Consider the following 12,771-nt stretch of genomic DNA (forward strand, 5'->3'; position numbering starts at 1 on the left):
GGTTAATCTGACCATTAAAAGTACCACCTGGACATCAGATAAGCTTTTAATTGTTTAATTTTTGGTACACACATTACCTATTTTGAGCACAAGTTTATTGTATCTTAAAATACTACCCTATTAGGCGCACGTCTCACTATTTTTCAGCACTTTGTTCTCCGATTGCCACACGGATTATTGAGAAACTGCAGCCACCTGTTATTTCCAGGAAGAGTTCTTCACGACGTATCTTCACCATTATATTTTATGACTATCTACACAAGGAATTCGAAATTTGTGCGCTAGTATTCACATTTGTTTTCAATATATTATTTCATGTACTATCTATTCATAAACAGAAATAAACACTACTGTTCTTTAAGCGTGTAGTGTAGAAGATGCCACCGGCATCACAAAGTAAGTGATATCTTGATCTGTAACACTTTAGGTTTTAATGTAGCCAAGGTAGATTTTGCTATGTACCATATACAGATGTGTCCTCAAACATCATTGCTATAGTGGCCCAAACAGCCCCTCTTGGCGCGCCAAGTCCCGTGCAACTCTGCTAGCACCAGGATTCTTTTTGAATCTTTTTGCTGGAAATGCATCTTAGTCGCAAAGCGATGCGACTACAATGAACCAGGAGATTGTGCCGATTTAATTTGATATGCGACTCTTGTGTATATGTGTGCGAATGAGTCTCAATCTATGTACGAAGCGACTTTTCCACACCAAGTTCCATTGTGCTTCACATGCGGACTCAGTCATACAAGTGTCGCATTATTCAGTACAGTCTCCTGGTGCGTCCTAGTCCCATCACATTGCGACTAAGACAGATTTTTGGCAAAAAACACACCCGGAGTTAGCAGAGTTACACAGAACCTGGTGGCTCACTTACGCCAGGCATTGCACGCAGTGTGGCATATTGAGGCTAGATGTATAAGGACACATCTGTAAATGAGGAGATTGATTTAGAAAACTACTAACACACACAGATTCAGTTCTAAGGTAATTAAATAAAAATCATACACTTTTCATTTCTGAAGACTGGTCAGTGTCTATGGATCTGGCTTTTTCAAAGATGGACTTCAAGGACTCCTTCTCGGTTTTCTGCTTGCGCTTCACAGCCTCGAGATCAGGAGAATCTGGTTTTGAGGATTTCCTAGGAGCACCTGTGAAAAAAGACTTAAATGCTTCAAGTGCAGACTCTTGTTTTTCCTCTGTGTCATCTGTGCCCTGGGAATGGTCATCACTTTGCGTTGGAAGTGTATCCTCTTTGTTCTCCTCTTGCTTTGACATGTCAAAGTTGAGCAGCTGGGAAAGTTGCTCCATGAATTTGGAGTTTGCTTTAGGCTCCACTGGTTTCCTTATGTCCCGTTTCTGGGCCTGGGCCACATTTGGAAGCTTAGATTTTTGAACTGGTTGGGATAGTTTTAGCAAGGCCAAGTCGCTATCCCCTTGTTTCACAGGGATGGTTTCGTCTGAAGATGCTCCCTTCTTGTGCACATGAAAAACACTAAAAATAGGTGGCATCTGAAATGGCTTCTCTCCTGGGGTGTCAGGGGAATGGACAGATGTTTGGGAACGTGGAAGGGTCGCAACTATAATCGGATCAGTAATGTCCATTCTATCCAAATCAGTTCCTGCATTTTCTGACCTGCTGAGGTCCAGTCCAAACTGGCCCTTTTCTTCAGTAACATTAGTACCTTCAGTCGTCTGGGTTTCTGGATTCTGTTTGGGGCCACTGTTCAATGACGCACGAGAGGATGATATACGTTGCTTGGAGCTCTCACCATCAGAATCTGAATCACTTGATATGTGAACTAGAGTACCATGTACCAGCACACCGTCCTGGTCACAGTCAGTTTGACCCGATACAGTGTCGGCCGTGGAAGGCATCTCAGACTTAGCATCCTCACAAACGTCTGAAGCTTTTGGATGCTTTGTGAACACTCCTTTCTTTTCATCGGTCTGCTCTTGTAAAACCTGAGCTTTTGTAACTCCCAGATTATCTATTTGTGGATGGTGTTCTTTGTTTTGCAAGTCGTCACTTTTAACTTGTCCCCTGTTGACTTGTGAATCCACCTCTTCCTGATTTAAATCCGCCACACTTGTAATTTGTAAATCCTGGTCTAAGTGAACATCCTGACTAATTTGTCCATCTTTTATGGTCTCTTCTTTTAACTCCTCAGAGTCCCTTTCACCTTCCAGGGCAGTGTCTGGTTGCTCTATAAACTCACCACGGCTTGTATCGTCAACGCTATCTGGAGGATCAGATTGCAACTCCACTTTAGTACTTAGTGATCGGAATGCTTTCAGAACTGCGCTTTCCTCCTTGGATTTGTGATTTTCCACCTTTGTTGAAATTCCAAAAAATGATTTTATGGAAAATTTGCCAAGCACTGTCGGTGCAGCAGTTTCTGGTACATTTGCAGATGTAGACACGGGAGTATGTGCCTCTGTAACAATATTTTCTTTGTCTTCCATGTCTGAAATCAATCTTCAAAGTGAAAAAGTAAGTCCACAAGTTCAAGAACAGCTGTCTTGCATGGGTGACTGCAGTAGAACCATTCACATTACAGCAAAACAAGAAGTGTGTCACTTTCTTCTCAACACACGGTAGCTGGCAAAATGTAAAAAAAAATAAAATACACGATATGGCTGCAGCACTTTGCTGCTGAAAACTGTTTCTGAATAGTCAAGCCATGACACTTCAGTTTTACTAAAATGAAAAAATAAAAAAAATATTGGCCTCTGCTACTGTCCGTTGTAACTCTGTGCAGCGGCACCAGCCTGCAGATTCCAGCTTCCTGGTTTTAAAAACTGAGCTCACCAGTTGCTTGGCAGCTTAATTACATACATATGACACAGACTTGGTGAGCAGTGACCATCATGACAGCTATGAAAAGATCTCTGTTCAACTCCGGTTTCAGCACTACACAAATTAAAAGCCGGACAAAAAGTATAAAAAACAAACAAAATAAAAAACCCAAGAGATAAAAAGAAGCAGCCAACGTGTCACAGAAGTTCCAAGAAATGAAAAGAAGTTGTGTTTCACAGGCATACGAGTCCTTTCAGCTGAATCAGGACGAGATCTCCCTCTTCCGCCTTGCTGCAGTCTATCTGAGGAATGTAAATGTCATTGTCTGGAGACAGCCTGAAAGAGGCAAGTGTCAAGTTACTTTACCTCCCCACTTTCAGGTAACAGGTATTTAATGGAAGGGGAGTGTTTGCCACACCTACCCCCTGGGAAGGGAGGCCTGCTAAGCAGACCAGACACTATCTGACCAGAAATCATTCACACAGATGCCATGGAACAGACTAGTGTAGAACAATTCACACACAGCCTGTAGCTCCTTGGCTGCTTACTGACAACACTCACCGCAGAACAGAAATTCCCTAGGTTATTTACTATACTGCACATGCATATTATAGTGGCTCTGAAGCTATTGCAAAAATATCTTTTAATGAGAAGTTTTAATACAGACCGTAACCAACCTGACATTGGACGGTAGAAAGAAAAGAGGAAGTAAAAAAAAGGAATTTCAAACTACATCCCCTGCTGCATGTGGGACACATTGTTATGATCACTATGGTTCTTATTGAATGGTGTATTTTAATGACAGTTTATTTATTAGACAAGTTTTACATGTTTACTGTGTGGGAAAACAACGGTAAAAATCGGTAGAATATTTAGCTGTATGGGAAGATGTATAAATTGCAGGAAGGTGAAAGTTACCTCAACATTTTACGGCCCCCCCACCCCTGCTGTTCAGTGCCTTGATTTGCGCATTGTGTCGCAGGGGGCAGGGCTACAATGATGCAATTCACCGCCGATCTCATCATCAAAATGTTCAGACAGCACAATTCCTTGAGGATGGGATGGGATTGTGAGACCAATCTATTCTCATGGTATTACAGGAGAGCATCCCAAAATTCACACTTTTCCCAGGCATTGCAGGAGTGCAGGCATGTCATGTGGGAGAATTGTATACCTTTCATTTACGCTTACATGTATTTCCAGAGACAGGTGGAGAAGGTTTCTATCAGGCCTTGTATGCTGATCCCGGTTTGTCAATACTCTTGTATCAGAAACACCAGACACTTCAACTTGTGAATCGAGCAGTGTTTTGGTGGCATCTTTTGGTACATTTCTGCCTCCTGCACAAGAAGAGAAAAGTTGAAAATAAAATATAAAACTATTTTCAGGAAGAAGAGCTAAAACAGGTCTTCTCATGAATAAACTAACATATTCAGTCTATTACATTTCACAAGGTTTATTACACCATCTTAACCAAAAACTTGATGCGCCATATTGAATTTTGATTGGATTGTAAAACGAGGAATTTTTGGTGGACTGTAGAAATGTATTCTCCTCCTCCTCCTGAAACAGAAATCGATGTCAGATGATTTGGACTTCTATTTATGGACCATATATATTGTATATATTGGCTCCTCATCTGCCGTGCATTAGAATGTACCATTTTATCTACACTTTATATGCTGTATAACGCTATTCCCCTATTTATACATGCTCTAATGGGTTCTTTGTTCTACATCTCTTTGTGTATAGCATTACATAACTGCAACAACTTCAGCTTGTAGCTACATTTTTGCTTTTTATAGCATATACCCCACTTTCTGATGTTGTCCTATTTACCTTTCCTAAAATGTCTAATTACTTAATCAATATGTGCTGTTATTTTATTGTTAAGAAAATAAATATGCCCCTATGTATGATAAATGAGTTATTTGGGACCCGATAATTATTATATCTTATTGTAGCAATAAACTTTGCAAGCATTTCCCAATTTTCACATCCAACGACAGGGGCTCATATCGCTAATGCAGTCACTTCACTTCCTTTGCTACAGGGTCAGACCAGTTCGTACCAAGCTCCGGATTGCGACCGAGTCACAATCCGGAGCTTGGAATAGTCAGCATTTTATGGATCCCGATTCTGCGAACGAAAAACGGGGGATCATAGTGGTCCCCCCGGTTAATACATTCCGGGGACCCATACTATTTGAGGGTAGCCCCCAAAAGGAGGTATTTTTTTGGGATTTCCTGCAAATATTTTTTATAATTATGCCCCATATAGAGAACGAGAAAGTGTGGAAATACCATAAAATTACACACACATTTAACCTTATTGGTAATACAAAACAGAATACAGACTCAAAATAAAAAAATTAAAACTGTAGAAAGACACCACAAATAGTCACAAGTGAGTCACCTCATCTTTGTGCTTTATAAGGTACACACAGGTAATTAATCATACATTATATACAGAAGAAGAAGTCTCTTCATGATGTGATGAATAGAGCAGAGGTGACAGCAACAGATCCAGCAGTCTGGAGATCATCGGAGTTTACACATATTTGCACATAATTACATTATCGGTAAAATGATTGTCTGCACACATAAACATTCAATGCCTGGATGATCTGACAAAGTGCACAAAGGAGTGTCTAACTGCATTTTTGTATAGACTTTTTCACACAAAAAAAACCAGTGGCTCTGATAAGAACCTGTGCCCACAAATAAAGGGTGGACAGGCCTATAAATTGATAGTTTACTGCCAGTTCTGATCCTGCTCATGCCTCAGGTCATGTATGTGCAGAAAAATGCTGCCACGGCCGGGTGCAAAGGAACATGGAGGCTGCCAGGAGATCCCTCTCCGGCGATGCTCTCCCCACAGGATTAGAACTGCTAACTCCATCTTGAAGCTAGACTGCTTGGTGTTTGGTAAACAGACCCAGACCGCAGTACCCATTGCGAATAATTGAGACTGCCGCCTGCAGTTAAGCTAGGCACACACTAGACTATGTGTAAATGCTGCAATGGTCGTCCTGATTTCCCTTGATCCCCAACGATATACAGGTAGAGTCTCCCATGTCTAAACTGCTTGGGACCAGGGGTATTTTGGAGATCAGAATATTTCCTAGTTTGGAATATGTGCATACCATATTGAAAGATCATGGAAATGGGACCCAAATATACACACAGCCTGCAGGTCATTTTATACAAAATTTTCATTCATTTTGTGGCTTAGACAAAGTTTGTGTACATACATGAAATTCATTTATGTTTCATATACATCTTATACACACAGCCTAAAGGTAATTTTACACAATATTTTTAATAATTTTGTGCCTTAAACAAAGTTTGTGTACATTGGACCAGCAAAAGGCAAAAGGTTTCACTATCTCAGTCATGCTAAAAATATTCTGAATTTCGGAATATTCCATATTTCACAATATTTGGATACGAGAGACTCAACCTGTAGTGCGTACACACTGTGCAATCCTTCAAGCGACATAACTTGCATCGTTAAGATATAACATTAACATATTGCCTAGTCGTCCTGTAGGACGTACACACTAGACAATTTTAACAAAATCATTAACGATACCTTCAGCTCTGCTTGCACTTCAGGCAGATCTGAAGATGTGATGAATGACGCACAGGAGGGCGCAATAGTCCGTACACATTGGACGATGTGGATGATCTGTCATTACAATTTGCCTCAAACTGCAAATCGCCCAATATATCATCATGTGTGTACCCAGCTTTAGCTTGCCTAGGAGATCTTTTATCCAGCAGTAATAGGTGTCCACAAATGCTTCATGTTATCACTTAGCAAAAGGATCTGAGGTATCTTTCTAGGATATTTTAATCTCAATGCATTTAACATCTCCTCTCAAAATGCCAACAGGTTACAGCTGTCTCACAAATGGTATCAGTTTACAGACCTGTTTCAAACAAATGTAAATTCAGTTTACACAACCTGCTTTGTCTACTGTGTACATAACTACATTGATCCTGCTCTTTGTAGAACATGGAGTGTTGTGCTCCTAATACAAATAATGACGTTGATACTAACAAACAAATCATGCTTCAGATATTAATAGAGAAATCATAATAAATATGGGATGCCACTGATGCTAATTGTATATGTTTTAACACACATTCTAGACAAGCTGTTGCCTGAGGCTTCGGAAGCGTTGAAGTCGGTTTACCTTTTGTTACATTTTTCTATAACACAGACACACATACATATATATTACATATACACACCAAATTTGGTGCTACATTAACAGTTGGGTTATTCCATATCAGATCACCCAAAAAAAGATTAAGATTTTTTTTATAAGAGGATGTAAATAAACCTATTTCTGCCAAATATCTCGACTGACTGTTAGTTTTCCGAAACATTGATTTTCCAATTTAATAAACTATTAACTAATCGCGGCTGATTTATTCAGTTTATTTGAAGTATCACAGATGTTTATTAAAATCACCACGAAATTTGGGCCTCTAAAAGTTAAAACTTTCTCCCGAATCCAAACCCAAATTACTTTATCTGCCTTACGTTTCGAGTTACAGCAAAAATTCAAGATTTTGGAAAAGAATTAAAAACGCAAGGGTAAATCAACAAAGTATCCCAAATTTTTTAGGTGCTTAACAAAGGTATACATAACTACCACAATAAAATCAGCATGGTACTCTGTGGAGAAAACAAATTAAGTTAACGTTCGATTCCTGTTGTAATGCATACCTAGTTTACCATAGAAACCATGAAATTTAAACACTTAAAAATAATTGAAGTTGAGTCAACAATAACATTATTTTCCCCTTGTTTGCAAACCTGTTCTAAAGATCTGTAATTTTCCTTAAAGTGTCAGCAGACAGTGTATACTGCCTTCCAGTTCTTCCTTAGATAGTAGGCATTTCTATTACACAGAGGACATGAATAAAAAGGAACAAAACACTTAAATGTGTCCTCATACATTTAGCCTCCTTGCGCGTTAAACAGCCCTTCTAGTCCCGCCATGCCGTGGCCTGACTCTGTAGCGCCGAGCATCTTTTTCCCTTCAAATGTGTCTTATTAGCACAGCAATGTGAATAGGTAGCTCAAGCGGAATCGGCATGAATTGCAGCCGGACGCAAGTGCCTAACCCTAATCCCCCCTTTAAGTGCGTAAACCTAATTCCCCCTTTCCCACCGCCTAACCCTAAGTCCCCCCCCGGAGCCCTAAACCTAACCCGCCCCACCCCCGCGGCTGTCCGCGCCTGGCATCACTTCGATCGGGATGCCGGATGCCGGTCTCCCAGCGTCAGTAAAATGATAGGCGTCTATATTTTTTTATAAGAGGATTTAGATGCCTGTCATTTAACCCTCACCGGGATAAAGCAGTCGGGAAGCGCCGGCCGTCGGGATTATGTCTGCCGGCTTCCCAACTGCATACCGCTCAAGCAGCTTCTGTTAATTAAAATGATATGCAGCATGCCTATATTCTGCGTGCAGCTGCGGGTGTATCTGCATGCGAAATGCTGCGTTACAGTGTCAGCGTCTGTAACATCTGCAGTCGCACACAGAACATAAGCATGCCACATATCAATTTTATAAGGAGAAACTGCCTGTGCCATTTGAATTGCTGTGCAAATAAGACGCATTTGAAGGTAAAGAGTCACACGAAAAGACACTCAGTGCTACCGAGGCACACGGAGTTCCGTGTTATGTGTAGCACAACTTGTAGCGCACGGAGGATAGTTGTATGTGGATACATTTGTATCTCTTGAAGGCCAGTATAACATTTGTTGATTGGTTTGGTGCCAGAATTAATATTTGAGATGAGATATCATTATAGAATTTCGCAGTCTCACTGTAAAGAACAAAATTTATGTATTACAAAACTTGGTTGTACACCAGTGAAATTGCATGGGCTAAAAGAAAGAAAGAGCAGGCAAGTAAAGCAATTCAAGAGACACTTACTCAAATTTTGTCTCTTCCAAGCACATCACTAGAATCACCCCAGAAAGTAAGCAAATGTTCAGGTTGTGATGATTTATAAATATAGAACAAATAGGTGCGCTAATAATAAAAGCTGTCCTGTGTATATACCTACAGCTGACCACTGAGGGATTCTGTCTATACATTCAAATAAAAAAATATATATATTATTTTCCTAATAAATGGTTATTTTAACAACAGCTTTTGGGAACTTTTCCGTCTTTATACTGGTGCAGACACATTTTTCATATGTGATGATATACAGTCCAATACATAAAGTAAAGCAAAAGTGTGAAGAGGTGCCACAAAAAGAAGTAATAAAAATATTAACTCTAGCACCAAACCAATCAACAAGTGTGTTATTCTGGCCTTCAAGAGATAAGTGTTTTGTTCCTTTATTCACGTCCTGAGTGTAACGGAAGTTCCTACTATCCAAGGAAGTACTGGAAGGCGATATACACTGTCTGCTGACACTAAGGAAAATTACAGACCATTACAACAGGTTCCAAACAAGAGGAAAATAATGTTATTGACTCAACTTCAGTTATGTTTAAGTTTTTAAATTTCATTGTTTCTTATGAAAATTATGTATACGGTACAACAGTAACTGAACATAAACTTCATTATTTTTTTTTTCTCCACTATAAAACAGAGTATCATGCTGATTTTTTTGTGGAAGCAATGTATACCTTTGTTAAGCACCTAAAAAAATTTGGTATATCAAATGTTGATATATCAGGTTTTTGATTCTGACCCAAAATCTTACGTTATGTTTGCTGTAACGCGAAACATAAGGCAGATAAAGTAATTTGGTTTGCAATTTTGGACTCGGGAGGAAAAGTGACCTAAAGAATCCAAATTTCGTGGCGATTCCTTAATAAACACTCGTGATTCAGGTTGACTGTCCCATATCCAAAATGCTTGGGACCTAAGATATTTTGGATATCGGAATATTCCATACTCTGGAATATTTGCATACCATATAGGGCACAAATCTTTTTTTCTAATTTTATACAATATTTTCAATAATTTTGTGGCTCAAACAAAGTTTGCATACATACATGAAATTAGTTTACGTTTCATATACACCTTATACACAGCCTATAGGTCATTTTATACTTTATTTTTAATAATTTTGTGCTTTAAAACAAAGGTTGTGTACATGGAACCATCAAAAAGCAAAGGTTTCACTATCTCAGTCATGCTAATAATATTCCGTATTTCGGAATATTTGGATATGGAAGACTCAACCTGTACTTCAAATAAACTGAATAAATAATCCACGATTAGTAAATAGTTTAATAAATATAAAAATCAAATATTTCAGAAACTGACAGTTGAGATATTTGGCAAAAATCGTTTTTGACATCCTCTCAACTAAAAAATATTTGTAAAAATCTGAACTGGGTGGTGGACACACCTGGTTGAACTGATGTGGAATGACCCATTTATTATCTGGTCACCAGAATAGAATATGCTATTCTTTAGAAAGTATAAGTAAAATTAGATACGCTGCTTCTAATTTCAACATCGCCCCTATCCTGACATAATAAAAACAGTTCTCCCCTTATTTTATACTTTTCAAAAATCATATTATTCCTACACATTTTATGAATTTCATTCTAACACGTTGAAAAAGTAACAAAAACAAAAAACAAGGACTATCATTTTTAACTGCATAAATTATTACAAAAACCTATGTGTAGAATCCAGCTTTTCGAGGTGAGTCCGTCCATCCCTAGCAGTTAACCGCGGGGGGTGGTTAGGTTTAGGTAGCCCCTGGAGAGGGTTAGGCACCGCTGGAGGGAGATTAGGGATAAGCACCCCCAGGGAGGGACTTAGGGTAAGGCCTCACCCCGGGAGTTTAGGGTAAGGCACCCCTAAGGGGAGGGTTAGGTGACTTACCTGCCGCTGTCGGGATTTCCTCCTGTCAGGCTGACTGTGTCGGGATTTGAACTGGTGGCTAAACAGCCACCAGCATTTCAATCCCATTCCCTGCAAAACTAGTGATCTGCAGATGATATTTGTTCATACACTGAACAACCATCATCTTTCATTTGGCTGCGGGTCACCCACAGCCAAATGACAGATGATGGCTGACCACCCGTACATACAGCACGATGTCCCAATATATCTGCATGATATATTTTGGGCATTGACTGTGCAGCACAGCCGACGCAATAGGTCTGTGAAAAATGTCGGGGTTGAAAAAAAAGAAATAAAAACGCACTGAATTGAATTGCCCCCATAGCGTATGCATGTCTTGAGTAGAATAAAAAAAGGGTTGAATAAAGAATATAATTTTATATATGAACATATTGATGTGCTGAGCTCTGCAGCGTTAAACAGCAACCGTGCAGAGAAGGTTCTCCTGTACTACACATTCTATTGGGTGACTCCCTCTGAAACGTCATTATCTTCATAGACTCCAGAACGCCTCATCTAATAACTCATTTACACTTGCTTGCTTGACAAAATATTGACAGCAAAAGGGAAAGAGCGCAAAGAAGCATAGTGAGTGATATCAGTGGAGCTACTAGGGAAGTAGGAGTATGCAAACACCTATATAGCAGGCACGTCTATCCAGGCCACACACAGCACTAACTATATTATTAGCCATCAGAAATCTATGAATTATTCATTACCTCTACAACCTGTTTAACAGCACAGTGTAAGTTAATGAGAAACCTAAATTACTGGGTATTGCCAGACTATTAGCAGCAAATATATTACAAAGGGGAGAAGATGCAAAAACAGTAAGTGGGTGAAGGCCGATGTTATATGATTTGTTTGAAGTATAATGTAGACTAACCATTAGGTAAATGGCGATGCCACCTGCCAATGCCAATCACCCCAACCTGTAAAAAACCTTTTGGAGGCTTACACATTATAGGTCACAAAATTTGCTGCCACAGAAGGAGTTAAGTGCGCTGGAGGCAAGAGGCAGTCCCATTCTACTAACATCTGCATACACCAAGGGAGATTCTGCAACTTCTACAATAGACTAGAGCTGGGTACACACTAGGTTGATGGGTCGGCCTGACAATTGGTAAGTGTATACACACTTACCAATTCGTCTGCCCGATCTGCTGGGCTTGACAGCTCAAAAGGGCAGGCATTTAAATCACCTGCGCAGTTGAGCTGTCAATCACCGCCAGGTCCTGCAGCATGTGAAAATACACTGCGTACAATACCATATTAAAAAAGATGCTTCTATGTTTAAAGGTCTCTTTTTGAAAAATTAGTGGTTCCGGTTGTTCTTTTTTGATAGAAGGATTCCCATATATGCCGAGTATGGAGGTACATCCAGATTCTCCTAAGCCAACTGTCCCTCACTTCCTGCCTTTGGACGTTTTGTAGTTTTGTGGCTTGTCTCCAGCTATTCTCCTTCTCAGCTGGTCTCCTCGAGCATGCGCCGGCGTACTTCCGGTATCAGTGATTCACTGATTCCTGTTCTTCCGTTACGCTGACCAACGCATTTCATGCATGCACACTTTGTCAATTATTCCTTATACCAGAGCTGCTTTCTTAAAATCAAGAGCGCGGTAGTATTATTTTTACCTGCAGCATGTGTAATGGCGATTGGTGGGTTGCCCGTACACTAGCAGATGACCGATATATCTTTCAAGGCGATATATTTATCAGTGTGTACCCAGCTTAACAAAGAGAGTTGGCAGAGTGCTAGATAGTAGGAAATATAATCAACAGGATTGGATACTATATGAGATAATGATCACATCATATATGTGGTTTATTTAAATATGATGTGGCTGCAGTCAGATATTTGTGATTTTAAAATATAATAAATTACCATACATAGGGGGAGATGTATGACCAGGTGATGTTGTCATGCATTAATGTGGGGTTGAGAGGTAAATGACAGGAATGCTATGCTACAAAGATAGCGCGCCGAGGTGCCACCCAATGTATGAACGGTCAGTGGCACTATCCCTGGCTGTGGCGGTTGCCGTCTCCGGGCTGCACGTGAGATCTTGT

General features: G+C 39.9%; 1 protein-coding gene across 6 annotated transcripts in view; it reads right to left on the bottom strand.

Moving 5' to 3' along the window:
• Positions 1-12,771, bottom strand: part of FMN1 (formin 1) — a 294,798-nt gene that overhangs the window by 176,054 nt on the left and 105,973 nt on the right. For 5 of the 6 annotated variants that reach the window (XM_088456500.1, XM_088456499.1, XM_088456502.1 and 2 more), the window contains exon 3: positions 3,992-4,140. In XM_088456500.1, the coding sequence (XP_088312626.1) occupies positions 3,992-4,140 (149 nt within the window). Of the gene's footprint in view, positions 1-1,008; positions 2,631-3,991; positions 4,141-12,771 lie in introns of those variants that run through there. The other variant, XM_088456505.1, reaches the window with a different exon arrangement.

This window comes from Taudactylus pleione, unplaced genomic scaffold, assembly GCF_031769625.1.
Source record: "Taudactylus pleione unplaced genomic scaffold, aTauple2 ptg000707l, whole genome shotgun sequence".
Lineage (NCBI taxonomy): Eukaryota > Metazoa > Chordata > Amphibia > Anura > Myobatrachidae > Taudactylus > Taudactylus pleione.